A 12,586-nucleotide genomic window follows, 5' to 3' on the forward strand; every position below is an offset into this window, starting at 1 on the left:
TGGAAGTCAAGCCAGAATCTTAAAAAAGTGTAGAGAAAGTAAATGGTACTAAGAAGCTGCTGGTTTTGCCCTTTTCTTATAAAGGTGCTTTTTTGAATATGTAATATTTTGTTTCAAGTGTTAAAACCTCTGTAAACGACAATATGACTAATCACAATGACTCTTCTACTTCCAGAAGAACATCCACCTTTTTCACTGAGCTACGAGTGAGAAATATTTAATATTAAAACAAATGAAAGCTTTTTTAAAAAAACTGATGTTAACTGCCGTGCATAAGGGTTAAAATCTTCAAAATAAAGACGTTAATTGTAGGGCCTGTTTATACCCTCCTTCAGAGTGAGCCTCCTCCAGTGAGCTGGCAATGGTTCAGTATCTCAAGGGAGAGGTTTCAAACCATTTTCTGTGCACCTCTCACAAATAATTTTCCTGTAAAGCTGCTACAAAGCTCTGGGAGTTCTAGCTATTGCTAAATGACACGCCAGCAACACTCTGAAAGAGGTTGGAACTCCAGACCTTAAAGCAGCATGAACCTGCTCCATCCGATGTGTTTGGTCTGTAGCTTTGTGTGTGTTCATTTAGTATATTTGTGTTCGTGTGTTGGGGCATGTGTATGTGTGTGTGTCTACGTGTGCGAGTGCACAGCTTGTAAGTGGTTATTCAAGAGAAAGAATGAATGCTGTGTGTGTGTGTGTGTGTGTGTGTGTTTGCAGCTGTTTCTCCGGGGTAATCATGCTATCATGAAAGTAGCCACATCAACATGACCTCAGGGTTTCCTGAGATGCTAACTGGAACGGACATATGCCTCTGCATGCACCTCGGGTTCGGTTGGGTTTAGTGGGGTTCCGGAAAGGTTGGAATGGCATTTTTTTTGCACTGTACATTGGGGTCAAATTTCACTGTTGAGTGAATTCACAAAAGACACAACAACATGGAAACAGCTGAAAAACAACATGAAGTTTAAAAACGTGAGTTTCATATAGGGTGTACTCACACTTGGACGGTTGTCCTCCCAACTCCACTCCCCCCTGCTGACCTGTGCTCACACTGCGTTTTAATCTTCTGAACCCAATCACGCTTATGTCACCAGACACTATGTACTATATGGCTTATTTGTAGTCGTTTTGTTGGCAATAACTCTCGACCCTCTCACATGACTTACATTTGTTTACAGTGAGTATCTGAGCACTGAGATCAGACTGGGCTTTGGGGGTCAAACGTGTCTAGGAAAGGTATGGATTGCCAAGTGCGAGTTCACCTATAAACTAATGGAACAGCTGGAATAAGCAGTCACGTATTCTTTTAGCGGGAGAGGGTGATAAAACCCTGCTTTCCTCATACTGTCATGTTCACACTGTGCTCACATTACTATATGATCCATGGTCAAGGTCAGGTGGGACCAGATCCTTCCTAAATCACTGGACGCAAGGCGACTAGCATGTGCTTTTGGATAGTTGAAGGTAACGTAGCACCCGGCGGAAACCCACACAGACAACACACTAAACTCCTCACAGACAGTGACCCGAGGTGGGGTTTGAACCTACGACCACAGGACCCTGGAGCTGTCTGATATGGACACTACCTGTTGTGCCACTGTGCTATCCCTTCATGTGAACTTAATGAACATAATATCGCTGAATTACAGATGCAAATATTTGTGAATGACTAAAGACAATGATGTGATTAAACATGTTTTTTATATAGTTTTATGTGTTATCATACAGGTTATAGCCACCTTTCAGTCTCAAGCCTGAAGAGATCAAGCAAGTAATATGCTGCCAGATGCTGCTGCCTCATGTCATTACCTTAAATGCACCTCCACAAGAGAGTTCCACATGACTACCCAAAAGTTCCCAAATATTTTGACTCTGTTGCTGTATCTTTGCATCCGTGTTTATTAGACCAGTCCTTATATCTTTTAAGGCCTGTTACTGGTTATTCTTGACAAGAATGAGTGAGTTTTAATGGTTGGAGCAAACCTGTGTTTACTGACGTTAGCAGTGGTAAAATGTACGTTGTAATACCTCACTCACTCAACTGTTCCACTTCTCCTGCTTCGCCTAAATAAATATACACTACATGGCCAACAATTGGTGGCCAACAATTAGTTTCACCCCCTCTGCTGTCGTAGTAACCTCATCTTTTCTAGGAAGGCTTTGCACTAGATATTGCAACATTTCTGTGAAGATCTGACGGCATCCAGCCACATTACTGAGGTCAGGTGCTGATGTCAGATCATTAAGTTGTCCAGAATAAAACAACATGTTGGTACATTAACCATTACCATTTCAGAGAGGCTAACTTTTTGCCAAGACAGTAATTCAGTGGTGTTGCTGATAGGCTATTGTTATGAGAAAGTCCACAGTCTGTTTTGTTTTTCCCATCCACTTCAGTGTAGCCGATTACAGCTAATTACAGAGATCCGGATTCTTCCTTACTCCACCAAATGACTTTTTCTTGGTCTGTCCTTCACACACATTTTACACATATACACTCAAATCTGCTCAAGGACATTATCGCTGACAGGATCCAGAGTTGACAGTGTACTGAAAATAGCAGCTAAAATAATTTCCATGATACTACTACCACTATTACTACTATGACTACTACCATTACTACTTTTACTGCTACTATTAATAGCCTATTAACCAGGTACACCCTGGACATCCAGAGGTTTGAAGAAATGTGGTACACACTGTAAACAAATCAGTAAAATTTACGGTAAATAACTGTCAGCTGTGGTTGCCAGAATTTCACTGTGAAATATACAGTCACGTTTTTGGCAATAATAAATTTTACATTTAAGAACTGTTTTGTTTACGGTACTTTTCTGTTAAAAAAAACAGATATACACCGTAAAAAAGTGCCATAATATTTACATACAAATAACAAAGAAACATTGTTTTGCCATAAAATTAACATGTAAATTGTGTGACAAATGAGAGAACTGAGACTGAGCCATATTTAGATATAGTCAAACCGCATTCTATATTCAGCCCTTAAAAAGAGATATTGCCCACAAGGACCAAAGTAATGTGCAGTATCTGGGTGCCACACTCCAGCACTCGAAACACAGGCTGATGGTGTACTTTCCTGACCAACACACATCTCGTCACAACATGCATAGAAACACAAGCACACACAGACAAATACACAAATCTCTAATCACACCAAGTCTCAAAGAGAGAAAAAACACAAAGAAATTTTGATAATCCCAGAAAGTATGGAGAAGCAAGGCATGCTGGGAACCCCTAATGGTTTGTGTGTTTAACAGTGAAGTAATGTATTTTTTACAGTAAAAAGTGTGTGTTTTGGCTGATAAAAGTATCTCACTGTTACAAAAACTGTTTTCAACCTTTTTAGAGTTGTTACAGTTATTTACTGCCATGGTTTTACAGTTTCCCACCGTAAAATTCAGACATTTTTTACAGTGCACCATTATTCCCTAAATTTATTGACATCTAAGGCAGACACACACAGACACAGCCTGTATTATCTTCATAGAAAAACATGTCATGATGTTGTAGCACATTGCAGGACAACTACACATGACCAAATGTTCATCGTACCCAATGCTAAGCATGGGGCAATAAAGTTGTAAAGCCTCCCAAATAGGCCTCCCTATAGGCCCAAATAAGCCTCCCAAATAGGCTCTCCAAAGAGGAGAAACTGCATTCACCACATTCCCACATAAACATTTAGGATGAGTTGATGTGGTATTTATGATCCATAGGATCCATATGATCCTTCCAGAGGACTCAGACTTGGTGCTGATGCATTTAGTTTCAGAAAAATCAGCAGACTTTAAAGACTGCACAGAGAAATGCATTGCAGTTCTTTTTTTTTTTCAAGTTTTCTTAAAACCAGGTATGGCATGCACTGGATCATAAACACTCCTGGTGGATGAGAAATGTAAATAAGCTACAAGTAAGTGTCATGTGTACATAAGAGCGCTTGAATAAATAACTTGAAGAGAAGGCGAGCTAAGGCCACAGGAGTCTTAAGCTCTGACTCTTGTGCAAGCACTATTTCTGTCAGTCAGCGTTTGGGTATCCAAGTCACAAACGGTTACCCCGCTCCGGGCTGCGCTGAAGTGATTTTATAATATTTTATTTTAATTTCTAAGCAATTATATCATGAGCTGCGGTATCAGCATCTAATTTGACACGCCAAAGAATTCCAAATCCTCCCGCAAGCCAGCTAATGAAAAGTGTTCAAGGTATTTTAGAGAGGTTTGAATCACAATTCAGACTTAATGTGACATGTGGCCTGTATGTGAGTGTTCTGTACGACTACAGGAGAGAGGTCTACAGGTCAGAAGACATATACACAGCCAGGAAAAAAATTACCTGTTGGTTACGAGTGCCGCTATAGTTAAGAATGTTTTTAAAATCCATTATAAAACTTATAGTCTCATGAAGTTTCTGAACTTCAACTGCGGAAGAAAAAAAAACCCACAGCAACACACTGAACTGACCAAAGAAATCAGTCTATCTGTATTTTTCTTGTTAGCATGGCTAGCCTTTTAGCCTTTTAGAAATGGTCAAAAAGCTAAAACACATAAAACATATAATCTAATGTTTCTAGATCTATACATTTTGGTGGTCTACACATTTATCCGTTGTTGCTCAAACCTGAATGAGAATAACCTGAAATCAAATAATTCACACTCTTAAATACAAGTGTTCAAGTACATTCCTTTTCAAGGTTATTTCAAAATGGATTGGATATAAGATAGTCCACTTGCATAAGATGTGAAGAAGACTCTTAATTACAGAGAAAGACCTGGTAGTGCAGCCCATCTGATAAACAGTGCTTAGATACTTCGTCTTTGAGATCAGGGGTAAAAATCAAGCTCCACTCTTGCTTCAGCTCTGAAAAAAATCTACAAGTGTTTCTGCTCACTCTTCCACTATGAGAGGAAACCGCAAGATAATGGGTCTGAAAGGATATGGAACTGTCAACAAATAGTTACTGGGAAAAGGAAACAGACCAAAAAAACACAAAATTCGGATGTAGAGGTTATTTTAAAAATTCATCACTACATAACTGAACTGGGCGGTACGGTGGCGCAGCAGGTAGTGTCGCAGTCACACAGCTCCAGGGGCCTGGAGGTTGTGGGTTCGATTGTATTGGGTTCGGTTGTGACTGTCTGTGAGGAGTGTGGTGTGTTCTTCCTGTGTCTGCGGGGGTTTCCTCCGGGTTACTGTCTGTGAGGAGTGTGGTGTGTTCTTCCTGTGTCTGCGTGGGTTTCCTCCGGGTGACTGTCTGTGAGGAGTGTGGTGTGTTCTTCCTGTGTCTGCGTGGGTTTCCTCCGGGTGCTCCGGTTTCCTCCCACAGTCCAAAAAAACACACGTTAGTAGGTTGATTGGCGATTCAAAAGTGTCCGTAGGTGTGAATGTGTGTGTGTGTTGCCCTGTGAAGGACTGGCGCCCCCTCCAGGGTGTATTCCCGCCTTGCGTCCAATGATTCCAGGTAGGCTCTGGACCCACCGTGACCCTGAACTGGATAAGGGTTACAGATAATGAATGAATGAATAACTGAACTGACTGATCAAATCAATGAAATGTGCTCTCTGATTTGGCACAGTACTGTATATTGTTATTTATAACCTGTGGGATGGTTATATCTGAATCTGAACAATCAGAAACAATCAATTTAGTTTTAAACCAAAACCCTGGCCTGATTACTCTCCCTTGCTTTATATTCCTTCGTACCGCACTCTTACGATTCTCAGGTGCCTGGTGTTTGTGGTGTCATTATCTGTGAAGGGTAAGCCTCATCATATTTTGAGCTCTGAATGACCTTTTGGCAGAAAGGAACCGCAAACTTAAATCAAACGGCTGAGTCAATTCTTTCAGCCAAGGAGCATTAAGTTATGCTCGGGGCTAAATGCTCTTATGTGCAAATTTGAATTAGGCCCAGAACGTGGTCTACTCCTCACCACGACACCTCTTCTCTCCACTTGGTTTTAGTGGGCTTCTTATGTCACGCTCCTGATATCAGCATTTAAGCTCTCTGAAGAGTAATTCTGCTCCTCTGGGGGAGAGAGCTGTGAGCTATTTAGACAAGAGTCTTTACGCTCAAAAGTCACGCTTCTAATTTTCTTAAACATGCTCTATGTCACATTCGACATTCAGGTGAAAAAAAAGGACAGCACAATTTAGGCACCTTTTTTTGGGTTTTTTTTAAACCAAGACATACAAGAAGGTCTGGATTTCATTTGGAACACTTAAGGTAGAGTGCCCAATTTTCATTTAATTGCTTTGACTTACACACTGATTAGTTGCCTCTGATTTGTACGAATCGGTTATGTAGAAACTAAATGTCCCCTCTTAAAACTTGTTAATACATGGCTCTTGATAATGCAGGTTTGAATTAAAACTTGTACAAAATTGTACAAAAATGTACTCTTATATATTGCAGTTTTTATATAAAACAAATAATCTTTCAGTGCAGTTTTTAGTTAAATAGGGATCAGAATCATATCTAGCATCATTTAAAAATATAAAAAATTATCAACGTTATTTGGGCGGCACGATGGCGCAGCAGGTAGCGTCACAGTCACGCAGCTCCAGAGACCTGGAGGTTGTGGGTTCGATTCCCGCTCCGGGTGACTGTATATGAGGAGTGTGGTGTGTTCTCTCTGTGTCTGTGTGGGTTTCCTCCGGGTGCTCCGGTTTCCTCCCACAGTCCAAAAACACACGTTGTTAGGTGGATTGGCGACTGTGTGTGAGTGAATGTGTGTGTGTCTGTTGCCCTGTGAAGGACAGGCGCCCCCTCCAGGGTGTATTCCTGCCTTGCACCCAATGACTCCAGGTAGGCTCTGGACCCACCGCGACCCTGAATTGGATAAGCGGTTACAGATAATGAATGAATCAACATTATTTTATATGACTTACAAAATGGCGAGAGAAGGCATTTAGCCAGCTAGCGTCTGTATGCTAACTCGCTAACTCTAATGTCAACAGGTATAAACATTTTGACAATATGAACCACCTTAATAACAGTAAATGTTCATCTGCTGTTCTGTTAAATTGTTTTACAAGTATTCAGTTACAAATACTTTATTATGTTACACACCGCCTACATAAAAGGAGTGGAAAAACGTTGACTTTGGAGCACAAGAATGGAGAGGTTATAAAGCAGGTCCTGCCTGGATCGAAACGATTCAATTTTGATTTCGTTTCTAATCGCTGGTTAGAGGCTCAGTTGCTTATCACATCTGTGATAGTACTGCAATTGCTGTTGTTGCAATACAAATTAAGAAACAGCGTTGTGCAGCCCAAGCAGAAATGGAGATGTTGCTAGTCGAAAAAAAAAAGCAGAGGCTCGCAATAAGTGCTTAGGCTGAGGAATTATATTGTTCCACAGTGTCATCCTACAGTGACACCAGAGAACACTTGGCCATTCCTTGGCCTATTTCATAACAAGCCACATGGGCAGCCATAGCAGCCTGATATGCTTACAAAGGAAACATCAACATATTACGAAGTGTATCTCTGAAAAGCTTCAAGCAGTTGAATGCTCTACCTTGAGGAGAGGTTCGATTGCATTTAAAAACGTGCACGAGAACATGTTCATTTTGAACAGCACTTCTAGTAGAATAACTCGATTTTTGCAAAGTGTGCATTACAGTGGCTGACCTGAAGATTAAAAGTCCAGAAGCGTCTGCTGAAAGATCTGCATAACAAGGTCCATAGCACAGAGTTACACCCCCTAGTGCTGATTCATAAGGTCTGAGCTTTAATTCATGAATATAGTTATCAGCACACAGATGGACGCAAGGTAAGGGCAGTCAAACTTTATATAAAGTTTGACGTTATATATTTTTTATAACTGCACTCTGAATACATTATAATTTCTTCTTTTTATTATATATATTATATATTTTTTTCACTTTTATACTGTATTATCTATCAATACACTACATTTACCTGTGAATATTTTAATACCACAATCACCTCACTTTATATTACATCTATGAAATATTCTATATACCCTGGCTTGCCTTTATTGAGATATTTCAGTTTCTCAAGTTTCTCAGCCATTCCAAATATATATGTGTGTGTGTGTGTGTGTGAGCGTGATATATATATATGCCTAACATGATGTTGGTTCTGTGCATGCTGCTGCCAAAACCCCACCAGGTCCAGGACAAATCATCCACAACAACAGTGCCTGTCCTTATTAATTCTCTAGAGACTGAAAGCCTCTTTCAAACCCTCACATCTAGTGTAAAGTTTTCTCAGACAATTAGGGGCTTCTACTACAGCAATTAATCCTCAACAAAAAAATGTCGAATGAGCAGGTTTCCACTAACTTTAAGATAAAATGTAATGAAAACCTGCAGAAGAGCAACTTTTCATATAAAGATGCTACTGTGACCTAAATTAAAAATCAAAGTCTTAAAGAAAGAGGAGAACACCTCACATGGTCCACGCTGGGTATAACCTGCTCGCTTTGCTAAAAAAATTAATTTTCAGACTTGTAGAAGGGGCTTGAGGTTTAAATGGAAAATTAAATGAAAAAAATCGCTCCAAAGGCTCAGACACGGAAGTCAGTCTGGAAGGTGCTTAATAGCTTGTAAAGACCTTTAATTGCTGATCAGATAATACCTCTACGTGTACAATGTTTCACTGAGATGTTCCTATGGTTTTCTCACAATTGAAAAAAGTCAAACACGAGGGCAAAACATCAGTGACTATGCTACCTGTGGGCTCAGATACTCGTAGTCAATAGGACGGTGGCTTTCAGAACGATTTTTGCCTGCTATGGCTCATTTGGTTCCAGCAGCTCTAACACATGATTATTTTCTTTTGAAATGACCCTGTTAATCACTATAAGTTGATCCTTTTTGCTTTTAACAGTGAACACATGAATTGATATGACAGGACCCAGCTATCTGACCCCAAATATCTTCTGTTCTCAGTTCCATTGGTGGACAAACCGATGTTGTTAAGTATGCACCGACATAATACAGCTAAACATTTAACGTTAAAAAAAGGTTGCTTTGCCCCAATTATACCCTTGGCTAATGAACAGAATAACACCTCAGATCCTGAATGTTTGACCCTACTGACCGACCGTCATCTGAATCATTCTGTAAACTTCCTTAATTAGCCAGAAAAATCATTCGCCAACTCTTAGGAGCGAACTGGGGCCAGTGATTTTGTGGCACATTGCTTTCCTGTAGTTGTTTATGTAATTCGCACATAAAAGCTTTCCCAAGAAAGAAAAAATGTCACAACTAGGTCTGCCACTAAATTGTATGTGATGAATGAGACTCTTACGCTTTGCAAGAGGTCATCATTCTTGTCTTCTTCCTAGCATAAAAGTTCTTACTCAGACTTCCTTTAACTCCATTGAAGCAGCTCGCTGAAATAAATCAGTTCTGCCCTGAAACAACTTTTACAACAGAGCGTTTCCGTCATCTGTCTCAGGTCTACAATCTTCCCGAACGTTGTTGCTCATTCACTGAATCATTCTCACGGCACAAAAGTGCAGATATGCCATATTGCATACATGTAATTGCTCTCTGATTACATTATGTAACACTACTAACGTTACTGACTTCATTCCAAGACTCGAAGCTGAAGTAACCCACCTACAGCAATAACGTGATTTACTGTAACGTGCACGCAGGTTTAGCATCCTTACTGTGGCTGTTAACAGTTCTCCACAATGAATCACCAATCCCAGAATTAGAACCGGTGTTATACAACTGACTAAAATAGTACATGGCTGCCGTTAAGACTGAAGCACCGAAAGTCATTCTCCATCAAGTATTTTTTTACTTCCAAAGCTTTACGCTCAACCTACAAAAGCAGGTTCTTCTTACCTTCTGACATTTGGGTTTCTTTAGCAGTTCCTGACCAAAATCAAGAAGATTATTGCCAGGAAGTCCAGCTATACTGGGAATAAAGGGCTGAAAGTGCTGATACTGCTGTCATGGCTGCATCTTCCCAACTGACTAAAATAGTACACTGCTGCCATTAAGCCCAGAGCCCCAAAAAGTCATTCTCAACCGAATAGCCCTGCTTCGTGTCTGCCCCCCCCCTCAAAAAAGCTCCAGCTATCAGCTTACCTTCTAACATCTGGCTTGTTTGAGTGATTCCTGACTGAAGCCAAGACTATTGCCAATACGTCCAGTAGTACTGGGAATAATATATGTCTGAAAGTGCTGATGCTGCTGTCACGGCTGCACCATCCCAACTGATCAGAAATGGACGTGAGTGCCAACCCTCCCCACACACATACATACACACATCCAGAACTCATACACACACACATGCTCCCTCCACAGCTGTGGCAATCTCAGAGGACACTTACTTTCTTCTGCCTGGACCATAGAGCCAAGTAAGGCACAAGTGTGTGGAGAGAAGAAAGAAAGAGAAGTGTTGCTCTACTGCAATGGTGTCTCCATACTTGTTAAGCAGCAAGCCGAGAGTGGGGGCGAATTAACACAAGGGTTTCAAGCAGATCTGGCTTGAAGCTGCGATTCCCCACTGGCTGGTTGGACGTGTGTAGAGTCCGGCCAAAAAAAGCAGTGGGCACATCATCCTGAGTGACATTTTTCTTGTTCCCTTGTATTGGAGGGACATGAAATGATAGCAATGCTCCACAGCGGGGAAGAGAGAGAGAGAGAGAGAGAGAGAGAGAGAGAGAGAGAGAGAGAGAGAGAAAGAGAGAGAGAGAAAGGAATATGTTAGGTATCATTAGGATTGGTGGCACTAGCGCAAGGCTGAGGAGAGGTAAAGAGCGAGAGGGAGAGAGTGGAGGGAAAAGGGGGAGGGAGGGAAAGAGTGTGTGAGAGTGAGAGAGAGAGAGAGAGATGCGGTGTTGAAATATATAGCTATAACACTTCTCTTACCTTGAAAGGGAACATAGGACATGTTCCAACGGCATTGAACGGCGTTCTCCGCTGGTCTTCACTCTTCAGTTTTTTCCCATGTTACCGTTTAGCTGAAAAATATCCCTCAGTATTAGAGACAGAGAGAGAATTGGAAAAATAAAAAAAAAATAACCTGCTGGCCATGGGCTGCGTCGACGCAGCGCAGTGTTCCTGTGAGAAAAATATTACAAATTTCAATTTGTTTTTTAAAAAATGAGGAAAAAAATTAAATATAATCCAGCCGTTGTTTAGCTTAGCGTAAAAACTCGGCTCTTGAAATTTTGCGTTCACAAATAGTGACACGAGCCGATAGTGGTAAAGGAGAGAGAGAGAGAGAGAGAGAGAGATGGTTGGAGGGAGGGAGGGAGGCAGGGGGGTGGAGGAGGGACTGTCTGTTTTTCCAGTTTAAAATCTATATGCGGTTCGTGTCCCTCTCCTCTCCCCCGTTTACACTATTAGCATTTCGTGCTAAGTGCCGTCCGAGTGACCGTTACCGTTACGTGGAGTAACGTCTTTTTCTCCGAGAGAGGTCGAGAGACGTCGAGAAAGATACAGAGAGGTTGAGAGAGAGATGGGAGCCTACGTGTTGGCATATTTCTCACACGCCCCAAATATGTCTAATGTATGAGTGTGGGTTACTAGGCCTTTAAGAGGCGGCTGTGTTGAAGTTTTCGCCGTCCGCTGTTCAACTGGTGCTGGGCTGCGCTGAATTGACCGTTAGCGCGTGGAGTAACGGTTACAGTAACACTGCTCCTCTGAGGAGACACGCATTCAACTCAGTCGAAATGTTAGCTACTAATGTAGACAACCGTGGTTTACAACTGAATTCGAAGCAAACCTGACACAAAAGTAGGGTTTATTCTGTAATTTCAGGATACGTGCTGCTGCAGCTCATACGCACAAACACACGAGTTAGTTTTCCTGTCTTTATGGGGTCTTCCCTTTTAACCGCTATAATAATAATAGTGATAAATAAAAAAAAACATCTCTGTTCATCAGAGCGACATATTTAGAACTTATTTGAGGATTTGTAGATATAAAAATATATAATTAATCCTTGTCTCCATGTTCACCAACTCTTACCATTCGCCTGCAGCTTGAAAGCACTCCCCTGCAAGTTGATGGTTCCTTAGTTTTGTGACGTAAGAAACTATGGTTGTCTAAAATCAGACTCTTAGAGCATGGAAATGGAAATGCTCAACCATCATACATTTTATAGCATACACACACAGCAACGTATGGACTGTGAACACGGTTAGAAACCTGTTTTTCATTGGATGGTGGTTTTAATGGAACAATTAAAACTTATATTCAAATAACCTATTTTATAATAGCATCTATATGGAGAAGACGTAATTAAGAAATACATATTTATACATCTAAAGGACGTTTTAGTTGTGACCTCTAACTATGTCTTTAACAAACCTTTGAAAAATGTCTTAAACGTTCAATGTCATCTGGATGGATTTAGGTTTTCTTGTTAATTTTTGCATTGAATAGAAGTTGGAGTCTATGAGTCTATTAGATGTGTACCATTATCAATATTTGCTTTAGAAAATGTTCTTTGCAGATGTTTATATTAAAAACGGACACTTCAAGCATTGTTTCCACTACAGAACAACAGTATATTTAGGTGATGTTTTACAATAAATAAATAAATGCACAGAAAATTAATTAAACTGCAAAATACAATCT

At 40.6% G+C, this 12,586-nt stretch overlaps 1 protein-coding gene across 7 annotated transcripts in view; it reads right to left on the minus strand.

The window, feature by feature from the left end:
* Positions 1-11,728, minus strand: part of syngap1b (synaptic Ras GTPase activating protein 1b) — a 138,648-nt gene extending 126,920 nt beyond the window's left edge. For 6 of the 7 annotated variants that reach the window (XM_066645029.1, XM_066645031.1, XM_066645033.1 and 3 more), the window contains exon 1: positions 10,871-11,159. In XM_066645029.1, the coding sequence (XP_066501126.1) occupies positions 10,871-10,892 (22 nt within the window). In that variant the 5' untranslated portion in view covers positions 10,893-11,159. Of the gene's footprint in view, positions 1-10,870; positions 11,160-11,385 lie in introns of those variants that run through there. The other variant, XM_066645030.1, reaches the window with a different exon arrangement.
* Positions 11,729-12,586: the final 858 nt, after the last annotated feature.

The sequence above is a fragment of the Hoplias malabaricus genome, chromosome 1 (genome assembly GCF_029633855.1).
Source record: "Hoplias malabaricus isolate fHopMal1 chromosome 1, fHopMal1.hap1, whole genome shotgun sequence".
NCBI classification, from domain to species: Eukaryota; Metazoa; Chordata; class Actinopteri; order Characiformes; family Erythrinidae; genus Hoplias; species Hoplias malabaricus.